This window comes from Varroa destructor, unplaced genomic scaffold (genome assembly GCF_002443255.2).
Source record: "Varroa destructor unplaced genomic scaffold, Vdes_3.0 BEIS01000002.1, whole genome shotgun sequence".
Lineage (NCBI taxonomy): Eukaryota > Metazoa > Arthropoda > Arachnida > Mesostigmata > Varroidae > Varroa > Varroa destructor.
This window is the reverse complement of record NW_019211455.1, coordinates 21,158,653-21,170,988: the sequence shown is the minus strand read 5'-3', so window position 1 is coordinate 21,170,988 and position 12,336 is coordinate 21,158,653. Positions and strand designations below refer to the sequence as shown.

The 12,336-nt window shown below is 41.4% G+C and overlaps 1 protein-coding gene across 6 annotated transcripts in view; it reads right to left on the bottom strand.

The window, feature by feature from the left end:
• The window catches only part of bma (SCY1-like protein bma), a 136,405-nt gene that overhangs the window by 102,468 nt on the left and 21,601 nt on the right, over nt 1-12,336 (bottom strand). For all 6 annotated transcript variants that reach the window (XM_086980293.1, XM_022794239.2, XM_086980291.1 and 3 more), the window contains exons 2-4: nt 7,463-7,623; nt 4,451-4,745; nt 3,999-4,214 (exon numbers count right to left, since the gene is read on the bottom strand). In XM_086980293.1, coding sequence (XP_086836419.1) covers nt 3,999-4,214; nt 4,451-4,745; nt 7,463-7,623 — 672 coding nt within the window. The remainder of the gene's footprint in view (nt 1-3,998; nt 4,215-4,450; nt 4,746-7,462; nt 7,624-12,336) is intronic.

Below are 12,336 nucleotides of genomic sequence, written 5' to 3'. Positions count from 1 at the left end.
ACGCACTAAGAATAGCAGAAAGATGCTGCTGGTCCATTTTCTATTTTTGGATTAAATAATTAACCCAAGAATAGAAATTAGAGGATGTGCCAAAAATAACAGCCGTATTATTCTGGAAAATGTAGCTATGCTTAACGCCCAGAACCGCCGTTAGGTAATCCATCGTTGTTAATAGCCGCTAAACAATTGTTCCTAATTCAAATATCTTGCTGAAATATACCCAGCCGCATCGTGTATTTATGGCCGTGTTTCTTGCCAGCAGGCAGTACACTGCCCAGGCTTGATGCAGGCAGGCATCTCTATTCTATGTATAAGTACGCATGAACTACATATGTGAGTTACAGCCCAGTAAAGATATTTGCTACGTTGGACGGCGAATGAGGCTTGTGTGTTTAAAGCGCTAAATTATCGTGGTTTTTTAACTTTTAAGTGAAAAGGCAGTAAAATACAAAGGGATTCGAAGCTAGGATAAGGGCTTATAAGCTAGATAAGGTACGAAGTAAGCTTATTCTGAATGCTTGTTTTTACTGCCCTTGCCCTCTAGTACTTCGCGCAAGGTTCACTGAAAGACAATGACTCTGACACTGAAGGGATAGGACGAGCGCCCTTAAATCGTTATTTAATCTCTCCTTAAGTATTTAAATTCAATGTGATAAAACGCTGTATGTTCTGCAAGTTGTGATCTCAATTCTTCCGACTCAACCGTGCATAAATGAAAACATCATCCCTGATCAGAGACTTCGTAGATATAGCGTGAACACATATAGAAGTACGCATAAATGCGTACACAATTTTTTTTATATGGTGAATGTAATCCTTCAGATGATGAATAATTTATACGAAGCGATCGCTGACCAAAATAAAGCAGCATTCAGATATACCGTTACTGAACTATAAAATGGTACCGATTGTGTTGAGGAAACGCAAGGAAATCCTTTAGCTGCGTAGAAGAGGAACACAGTAGTAAAGCGTGCACTTCAAGTCCGAATTGCATTGAAAATGTTGGATAACTTAGTCACTACATGGAACCACACTTGCAAAGTAATATAGTCGACGATGGGCTTTATATTATGAAATTGAACTGGACGTTACCCGCAGATAGTTCGATAACCAAGGGGTGAATTTAATACTAGTTAGAGCTAGCGATTTTATCATTGTCGCAGTGCACTAGCATGGAGCACTCGTCACAGAATATGTGACTACTCTGCAGGGCACTTGTTATAAAAATCGAAAACATCGTACGCTCTTGTTGTACTAGTATCCTACCAAAACAAGTCGATGGAGCAGACCATTCTCCAGTGGCTCTGGTCGGGTCGAGCCTACCGGGTTCATGCATATTCAGACCCAGATTGGACTCAAGGTATCCTTTGGTCGCAGAGGGCAACGTACGCATCGAGGGGCACTGAAGATATCTGACGAAATAAATGTTATCACGGGAAAAGGGAGAAGGGGTCTGTGGTCGTTCTACAAGACACAAACGTAATTGATATATTGCCGCCGAATTTGACAAAACTAAGAGGGTAGGACAAACTACGTTTGTGCAATTTGTAGGATTAACATTTTTTGAGTGCTTTGTTTTAGAAGATTTCTTTTGAAATTTAGGAGGGAGGAAGGCAGGCCTCGTATTCTCAATGCATTTTTCCTAATGGAGCTGGTTGTTGGAGAAATAGGAAATTTAGCAACGGAACTGTTCTTTCTTTTTGATTTCGAAACACACTATGTCGGTTTAATGTTATAAATTAATAATTATTAATTAACTAGTGTGCTAAACAGGGATTATTTTAGAGATGTAACTTAGGCCTGCCAGGGTCGATCTAGCCTCATTTTGCCGAACTATCGTTGCGTATGCAAGTATAATATACATGAGTTCAGACAGTGAAAACCTCTCTGGACTATTCGGTATTATGTACAAATATAGAACTTTGAGAATGCGATAACTATTTCTAACAATAGTTCTTCTCGATAAAAGCCCAGTTGCTTTCTAAATAAATCTAATAAAACTTGACATACATACACTTTAGTTAGTTAGGAAAGTTATCTTTCATAGCATTTTCGTTCCGACGAAAAAGCAGAAATGTTTTTTATTACTACCTAGAATTTATGTTAAACAGTTAGTCCCTCAAATGTACGTGGTAAACGGGCAGTAATTGAATGCAGTTGGCACAGGTAATCACTAACAAAGTCTTGAGTTTAACATTGGAAACTTTTGATTCGAATCAATTTTAAATTACTTTAGCTAATTTAGTTTCGTTAGTTATTTAATCACCGTCCTGCAATTAGGTAGCTAAAGCATCCTTGTAAGTTCCAAAAAGTAATCATACGGATTTGCCTAAGGTTTGAGGTTAATGAGGTTACTGTCTCGAACCGGCGATAAAAATTTGATAGTGACGATCATGGAACCTCATGATTGATTTCTTCAGCTTCTCTATAGCTTCTTGCGGCTGTGTTTACCAAAAGTTCTCCTGCAATTTTTTTTTTTTATGAATTCTCTATTATATAAGAAGGACCGTCAGAAAAGCTACTCTCCTACCGTGCAATCAGTGACAACGTAAATGATTACGAAAAAAAAAAAAAAAAAATAGTAAACACTTTAGCTGCTTTCGTTTTTAAGTGTAAAAGCAGCTTCTTCTCTACTTAATAAACATGAAGGTACTAAGTTTCCGACTTGGAATTAGGAGCTAAATAAAACGGGATGGAATCAGGACGAAAGCTTTCAAATCGATAAGCAGAGAATAGAATTGTTTCATATTGGATACCTGGGCGAGTTGGACGCATTTAGCAACCTGGACAGGCCAAAAAAAATGATAAAGAAGGAACTAACTCTGCTAAGGTGCTGGCCAGTATTGCGCTTGTTGAATAGACGGCCAGAAAGGCTCATACTAGTATAATTTCTACTAATCTAAATCTTTTCTAACTGCACGATCAATCTCTAAATCATTTAGCATGCGTAAAAAAAAGTATGTTGTCTATGCTGTGCATAGAGCCTTAGGTAGGCGCACTAAAAGATGCTTAGCTGCTAATATTGCCGGTATAACATGCCATGGTTTGCTATGAATAACTAAAACGAAACGAACTATATAAAATATCTTTTGAAAGGGGAAAAGGCCTTTGTCTACGCTAACAGGCCGTTGGTCGCGCCTATTATAGCCGACACGTTTGTATCAGTAGTAACCATGATGGAACTATTTACGAAATAAGGTTATTGGTAAGTTATTTATGGAATACGAATGTCTGCGTCAGCTATTCGCGGAATATCGACGTAGCGACAAATACATCGTTGCTTTGTTTTGGGTACATTGAAATCAAAGCTCTAACTTCACGTTCAAGTCCCATAACAATATTCCGCCCATATTCTTTTGCCAGTCATTTGTCAACACTGAGCATATAATGGTACCGTTTTAATTCATACATGATAACAATTTGTATAGTCAGCAACTATTTAACAAAACATATATTTGAAAATAATCTTAAATTTAATGTAGTACATGAAATTCAATATAGCGGTCTTAGTAATAAATAATCAGTATATGACAATGGTTCTCGAAATCTAGAATGCTGAATGCGAAGGGTCAATCATTTTTTCAGCGTTAGATTTTGACCTAAGATGACGCCCACTTGAAACGTACCTATTTTTAGAGGGGCTCTGTTTAAATATATACTCTGCATATATATAATGCCGATTTTTTCGTTGCACGCCATTTCAGTAAATAGTCAGTACGACCGACTGTCCGCCCGCCCGCCCCCAAGATTCCTCGAGCCCAGATATTTAAAGAAACAATCAACCATGTATATTGATGAAACACGAGTGAAGCTTATAACTTTGATTTCGTTCTTAGCAATTCGTTTTCATGCTACAACGGATATATTGGGTACTTATTCAAGATCTATTGATTACTTTTCTGTACATCGTATATTAACATGTGGTCTTGCGGGTGGATTTCCTGTTTAACACATACTAGATACGCATAGAATCTAGGGCATATTTGATTATTTCCTACCTCTTCGATGCGTTGGGTGTAGATAGAAATTGACAATTGGCTCTCGAGCAGCGAGTGTCCCTGGTTGAAGAGTGCTGTAATGAGCAGACCAAGCGAAAACATGTCGGATTGTGGCGAACATGAAGACGTGGCGTGCACCTCTGGCGCTGTGTAGTCTAGGTCGGGTTGACCCATTTTAGGTAGCTTTGACGTGAAGCCCTGACATCCTATAGGGCTCTGAAAAGCCAGCGGAAGAAGTAGAACTCGTTGAATTAAGTTCTGGCGAGACCAAAATTATCTCCGATATTCGAGGCAAGCGCAAACGGAAGATATATTGAAAATACTTCATAGTCGTCTATGGAAATTGAAGCATCGTAAACTATAAACCGATCGCTAGAAGCTCACTACGCTACAAAAACCATTCTCAAATCAAGTTATATACAACAATCTTGCAGTTAACTCTAATCACAAACCATTGGATCAGTTTCGTTGCATTTCTCAGAGAATTCGAATCCCGCGAGTTTCCAAGTGCCCTTTCGGTTGATAATCACCGAAGTGGGACATACATTGCGGTGGATAAGCTTCGCGTTGTAGTGCAGAAATAGCAGCGCTTCGGTCAGCTGCAGTAAACCGTATTTATACTCGATATCGAGAAATTCGTAATCGCGGGTCTCTTGTGCTATAGTTTGAGGAAGTCGGTCTTCAAGGCAGCCGAGCACATTAGCCAGACTCCCGAGAACTGGTTCGGTCACGAACGCCAGGGAGTCGCTGTGAATTACGATAGGATAGAAAAAATACAGTAGGTTTAAAATGCATATTATATCGCCCGTGGCGAAATCTGTCCGTCCGATAAAAGAGTCCAACAGTCATGTCGTTATACTGGATAATTCTTTCGGTGGCTTTCAAACGAATTCCTGATATTAGTGCCTATTATATATGGATAAGGTCCATTAGACTAATTTGAGGCTAAGTGAGATTAAATCGTCAAATAATAGATTTTTACGTTAGGTTTTTTTTGAGGTTGCATAAAGAACGGCGATTGTACGCTGATGTTCGATGGTGATGATGATCGAAAACCGATTTGGGTTCACATGGGCTCTATTAAATGATAGCTAGCAGTCGGCTCCTGTAGGCGGACGTTCACTAGAACAGGTCAGATGATGTTGAAGGTCGAGGCCAATAATGAACCTAAATGTTGGACACTCACCGTAGGACATTTTGAAATAGCGTAGGGATAAATGTATCGTGAGCGGCACACTTCTAGAGTTCGCCGAGCCGATGGCCGTGACCAACCATACTAGATATTCATAGATTATATCAATGTTGTTTTCATTCTATTCACCTCTTTGATATGATGTTGATTTTTGAAAAAGAAGGTGCGATACATTCTTGTTATATTTTACGATTTGGTTTTTAGCTGTCTCTCGCGATTACGCCGATTCAGGTCGGGCAGTATTTAGAAGGACGGACCAACGAGAATCAAATCCCCCCCCACGTGTGATCCTATATCTGTACCATTGTGTGTTTTACTGCGCATGACCATGGATTACGGCATTTTAACTACAATGTACTCAAGTTTTTTTTTTGATAGCACCACGACACTAATCATAACAATAGCTCGTGTTCGCGTAGCAATAGATCTTCTTTGATTCTCGTTGTACCTATTCAGGCCCGTTCTGGCTATCTACAATGTAACTAGAAACGAATGCAGATTTTTTGGCGTGCTTGATTGCCGTAATTTTGTTACGTAAACAGACTCGCGTATCAGTCTTCAGCGTACTCGGAAAACCTACTCGCCGTCGCCCTTCAGTGAGATAAGGAGTCCATCTACAGACGGTTTTCGTAAGATTTGAACCCAAGATGTTTTCATATTCTTATTTCTTCCTGTCTAAGGGTATTGGTAAATTCACGATAAAGCTGAATTTTTTTAACCCCGAAACCGATCTCGAAAACACCCGTCTGTCTAAGCCGTCTACGGACTTAGCCGAAGTACATGTATATAAAACATCTTGGATGATCATACGACTTCGTGGACTAGATCAGTAGCAATTGGTATTCTTGTTTCGTGAATAATTAACTGTGTACACGGGCCTCGATGGGATAGGCTAATTGTTTATGTGCCGCTGGAGATCATTTGAAACACCATGGTGTGGTAGAACCCTTTTACACATTCCGTTACGATAAATGTAGATTATAATATGGCATTGCAAAAACATTTCTAAAAGGTCCAAATAGGACAGTTATACTGACGAAACTACGGTAAAGACCAACTCTTAACGAGAAATAAGGTGTTGTTCGTCCAGGCACAATCAAACAAAGTAAGCTATTGGGCACGCAAACGGAACCCGTTGGACCTCAATACTCTCTGACTGCTGTACACGATTGGCTACCGTTTGCGCTGCTTATTCACTATGAGCAATGTCAACATTTACTAGTGGCACTTCATACTCATGTTGCCATTACAATTGCACCCCAGCTACAATAGCAGGCACTGCAACATACCGGTATGTACATGTTGCCTCAGTAGCGGCATTGCCTGTGAAATGGCAAAGGATCACGGCTTTCTTCATCTTCAACAAAGGATCGACAGTTGGTCGTCCAGACTATTGCTATCTGCTCCTAAAGGCTACAGGACAGTAACAGGACTAGCTTGCTGTTGGCTGATAGAAGAGACAGAATTGTTTAGTTTTCGATCGTCCTCTAGCGTGTGACCGCTTCGGTGTGACAAGCAATATCCGTCTTTATGTTTTAGTGTCCATCAGTCCTCGGTCAGTCCTGCCGCACGAGTGGCAGACTGGTCGAATTTTTCACCATACAAGAGAATGACAGGAAAGCCAACAGACGATATATGCAAAAGAAAATGCAGGAACGCACACGTGAATCAAACGCAAAATTCCGTTGTTCTGCGTACTTTCGGCCAACAATATGAGTAGATTTAAGTAGGGCATTTGACCAGGTTATGAACCTAGCAGGCTTCAAAACATCACCTACGCCGACAACAAAAATCGATTTGTACCTCTGGCCTAACCCGTAACGCAGTATGTCAGTGGTGAGCCGTCAAGTTGTTGGAGACGGGTCAGGAGCCTAAAAAACGTCGAGACAAGGGCATTGCCTCGGGCAATACACGCGCTTGGCGATTGGAGCTCGCTGGGTAAATTGACACTGCCTAAGCAAAATCACGCAAAGGAATATGCTATCAAGGATCTATTCCACGATTGTCCTGATGGTGGTTTTTGCTGAAGAAAAATGTTACGCGAAGATTCACTTTTGAAGCGGTTTATAATCTCACTCTTGTCGGCCAGAGCGGCCTATTCACATGAGCAAATTTTTCAGAATACGACAACACTGTATAGTATATATATATATACTACTTGCGTACTTTTATATATATATATATAAAAGTACGCAACGGCCTCAAAAAGAATAGAAATCATCTAATCGTTATCTAATGAATACTAACGAACAATTATATTCTTGTAACTCACTTGGCCTCTTCGATAGGATGCGCGAGTGACAGGAGTTTTGGATGTTTGTGGCGCTCGAGTTGGCGAACACCAAAGCGTAGAATTTCCGTTATTGTCTCTTTCCGTTTTGGCTTGTGAAGTTTTTCTGCGACCTTTTTCTCGAAGAAAAACACTGAGCAATCCTGCAGAAAGGCAAATACGCGTATTGCGTTAAAACTGAGCTCATCTATGAACACTAGGGTATGCTGATAGCGCATTACACATCCTACTACTTTAAAAACTCGTATATGGTTTTCATTTGCCTTTCATAAGCATATACAGAGCGATAATGGAGTCGGTAAGAAAAATTGCTTAAAATTCTTAGGCGTTGTTAGGAATTGTCAGGCGGCTGTTTTTCTATATGTCAACCTATGTTTCTATAATTATAAATAATTTGTCCTGCTCTATTGTAAACCTATTTTTGCCTTTTCCTTTTTTCTATACATATTAGTCAAGCTGGCATAAAACGCATATATTCAATGTACGCCTATTTTTTGTCTATTTAAAAATCATAATGGATAAATTTTACAGTTGAGGTAGTTAAAAACGCTGCGAAGGTTTTTAGTGATGAGAGCAGGTGAAATGGCCAAGTGTCTATTGCGTTATAATATGTCCTTAATTCCAACGGTTAGGCTTCAATGATCCTTTACGATAGTTGGTTGGGTATATATAACTAGCATAATCAAGATTACATTTTGGAACTTACTAATCGTCGAATCTTTAAATTCCGGACAATTATAATTTTATCATAAATTTTTCAAGCAGCAGCTAAGTGTACATAGCGATGGTCTTTCCAGAAGTGTACAGGGAATAAAGAGCGCTCAAGCTCGCTCCAAGAACGCTGCTCAGACAGAAAGCTACTTTCGTGTACGATATATAAACGATTACGCTTTTAGGCCACTCTGGTAACCTAGTACGTACGATTACTTATAAGCCCATTTGTTGGATTTCGTTGCAGACCAAATGAGACCTCCTTTATCATTGCAGACGACTGTTGTTTACAATTATATCGATGCATGTAGATTCGTTCATTCCTAGCCCATATAGAATAATAATCAGCCAAGGCACTTACTTCGGAAAACTTTGTTTTTGTTTGTTGTTTGCTATTGACCATGGTCTATGTGTTGAATGCACAGGTGCAAGGTAACGTGATGGACATAGTACCTTGACGCTGATTAAAAGGGGAATTATCATTTAAGTCCATCGAAACGCAAATATTATCTTGAAACGTCGAAAGTAAGTATTATTAAGTTCAGAAAATAAATTGTCAAATACATATATAAACGAATCAAGGGCAGTTCATCATAGTGCACGTTTCGCCGCCCTAGTACCAATCAGTACAGACGGCTGATGATTTGCTAAGCTCCTAAACGTATTCAACTTGACATTATATATATGTATATAATATTTTAGAGTAATTATCCTCCATAACTATTTATCAATGCCTAATTACCACACACTGAGGGAAGCAATACAACGGTGTTTGATTGATTACCGTATTCTATTTTTTCATTTGAACTATGATTTCCATCAACGGTGGGCATTCATCCAATGGACCATTAACGCCCACCATCGGAACCAACAATAGCATTTGTGAATGTTCGCGAGTTCGAAGAAATGTGTGCATAGATGATGTGTCCCAAACGCCAATGCACTTCCGGACATCATCGTCGACCATTTTCACTCGGGATAAGTGTGGAAGAACGAAACGGCATAGCCCCATAAGTCTCATGTAGTTGGAACGCAATGCGCAATATGGCCTACTGTCTGTTCCCCTTTTGCGTCGCTCGCGCAGGTCGAAATCTTTGAGCTCGACGCGTCGAATTCGATGAGGCTCCTGCAACACAGGCAGACAACAGGCTTCTCTAGGACCAAACAGGGCACTGGAAACAAAGCAAAGTAATGAATGTAGCTGAAATGGGCCGCAACGGGAGTGACATGGTTTCTACAGTCACAGTATTACGGCAGCCACATTCAGCTGGAATGCCTGTCACGGCACAGCTCTAGAGATAGAAGCCGGCGCAACCAACGGCATTTCTCCAAAACTTAATCCAAAGCAATCAACTTAATGGAGCGAATCGGCCAAAAATAGTGTTGCAAGTTCCTCAACGTATGGAGCATGTCGACTTGCTCTTCATCAAACGAAATTTGTCTGAGGCGTTCAGGGTCGATTTGTAGTCTGCGCGCGTCAGTCGAAGGTCGATACCCTTGTATAAAATGCATTTAGAAGTCAGAACAAACAATTAATCGCATTAGGTAAACGTAATGGCTCAACGTACCTTAAACATCATTTCCTCTTAGACTATATTCTAAATGATAGTTTTAGTCGAGAGAAAGCGTAAGAGGTTGTATCCTGCAAGGCAGATCAACCTAACCATGCCAGCAGTAAACTATGCAGTAAGAGGAAGATGTATTTGAGAAACCTTTTCAAGTCTTCTGGATTTCACGTTTGTTGTACGTTCTGCTGGAAGATTACGTTCCAAATACAAAAATGTATCCCAAACTATAGTAATGCGGTGTAACGTCTGAGTTGAATGACGGGTTTGGTGTGGATTATATTTCGTGTGACAGTGAGCTGACAACATGTTTACCTAATAACCTGAGCAAAACGTAAAGTGATCCAGGTTTGTAGCTGGGCTTAGACAGGCAAACCTCCTTCATGCTGGTAGCTCGCAGTCTTTAACTAATGTTTAACGACCAGTATCAAAAGTAGGACCCGAAACATTTATGCCTATATGCAATGAGATCAAATAGTGGTTTAGCCATACGTACTTGTAGGTTTTACAGAATGCCCTAAACGTGAGAAAAGTAACTCTATTCAATTTGTCCTCATTGATTACAGGGACTACTTAAGTTGTTAAAGAACCGGTTTAGAATTCACTCATAGTAGGGAATAGTTGCCTGTTAACAGATTGCTAGCCATAACAATAGTCTGTCTACAAAAACGTACCTTATCAACAACAAATAACAATGACAACGGCAGTTGTCATTAGTTGTAGTTAGTAGTAGCAGTTGAAGATAATAAGAAAAAAGCAAAAAATAAATAGCCCTTATTTATTGCAATACCTTAACCTAATGGTCGTACAGCCTAAATTTGTTTCTTTTGCGCAGCACTAGACAACGGTGCCTCCCCGTAAGCTTCTGCGACAGTTTGTCTTGCGTACAGTTGCTACTTTCCCCGATTACTTAAGAATTGCCTCCCGCCCAGGTCGGCATGCGTAGATCTGTTCGAAGGCGCGTTACCTGCGTCCCTTGTTCGTGACTTTAGAGCCACACGTTATCTTTCCGTTAAGATTTACTTTATTGTCCTTTCTTTCTATCGAGCTTTTTTCTCTCTATGTTTTCTTTCTCAAAGTACGTTTTTCCCTGACGATCGCATTTAAAGCATCCTGTAAGCACTGGAGTTATTTCCTGCTTTAAACCAAAGCGATCCTAAGCTTTTCAACATGTAGTGTTAGCTAAGGCAACATCGCTAGCGTTAGCCGGTGCTGGTAGAAAGGAAAAGTTTTACATGCCTCCTAACCAAGCTGACACAAGCCTGTTTTCCATCTCATACCCCCCCCCCCTCCCTCCCCTTTTACGCCCACTCTTTTGTGCCAGTTTCGTCACTATCTTGGGACGAGATGACGACGAGCTTGCACTGTGTAGATCCCGGACCGCTGCTATTTGCTTGGCAGCTGCCCTCCTGCCGAAACTACTGTTGCTATTATCGTGTCGAGCTCTGCTATCCGTCCCTCGTCCGCTTTTGCCTTCGGCCTCTCCTTTTTTACCTTCTATTCTAACACTCTTTTGCCCCAATAGTACCATCGTTATTATAAGAAAGCTAGGCCAAGGCTTAGTACATGCGTGAAGAAGCGCATTGCCACTGTGGTAGGGGCGGCTCCCAACAGGGGTATTCTTCATAGTGGGGCCATCTTTGGACGTTCAAGGGCTTCCAAACAGCGACGAATGCAATAGATAGCAACTTTTTTCCGCCTGCTGTTGCCTGGCTGGTACTTCGGTTCCTTGCACCAGCTTGTACACCGTCCGCCTTTCCGCCTCCAGTTTTTTTCCGCCTTCTCGCCATCGCTCTTTGACAAACGGACCAACGTTGTGTTGCCCACCGCATGTCGTTCTATTGGCTCTAACACGCTAGTTCTTTCGTTGGATGCGGGGAAGGTTACGAGGGGCTCTTCGCTCGCCCCGTCTCATTCTTGTCCGCTTTTAGTGTTGTCACCATATCCGCATTCGGCATCGCCTGGGCCGCGTTCTCTTGTCTACGCATCTCGTCCACTTGGTCGGTCGGTCGCTTACTCGTCTCTGTTCGACTTTTTCGTCTCCAGTCTTTTTCGAGGATGCCTTATATCTAGGTAGCATCTTTTCATTTTTCCTATTTTTGCTCTATTCAAGAACATGCTGCTAGCAGTACTACTCACAAGGGATGTGCGATGGCGTCTTGCTACTACTTGGCGAGTGCTCGTTATCGCCGTTGCCGCCGCTGGCTGGCCCGTTCTTGTCAACTATTCCACGGCTTTTTGTTAGCCGATCGGCGTTAGTGGCGGCGTATGCTTGCCTCTGGGGAGACCACGAGCATGGAACCGCCGTTCGCTTGACCGTATAGTGGCAGTCATTCTGGCTGCAGTTTAAAGGAAACGGCACTGTTAGTATGTTCTCAGAAGAAGCCGCCACCAACATCAGCAAGGCTGCGTCACTTCAGCCGTTTGCCGGAGCGACGGGGACGCCCGAAGCACGTGAGGTAGCAAGGCCACCGTGCCTAGCAGCCGCGTACCTTAGCGAGCCGTTCTGCGTTACCCCACTCAGCCCAATTCACCTTTAGTTCCTTAATCTACTCCGTTACGTCGTGCGCCTCTTAGCAG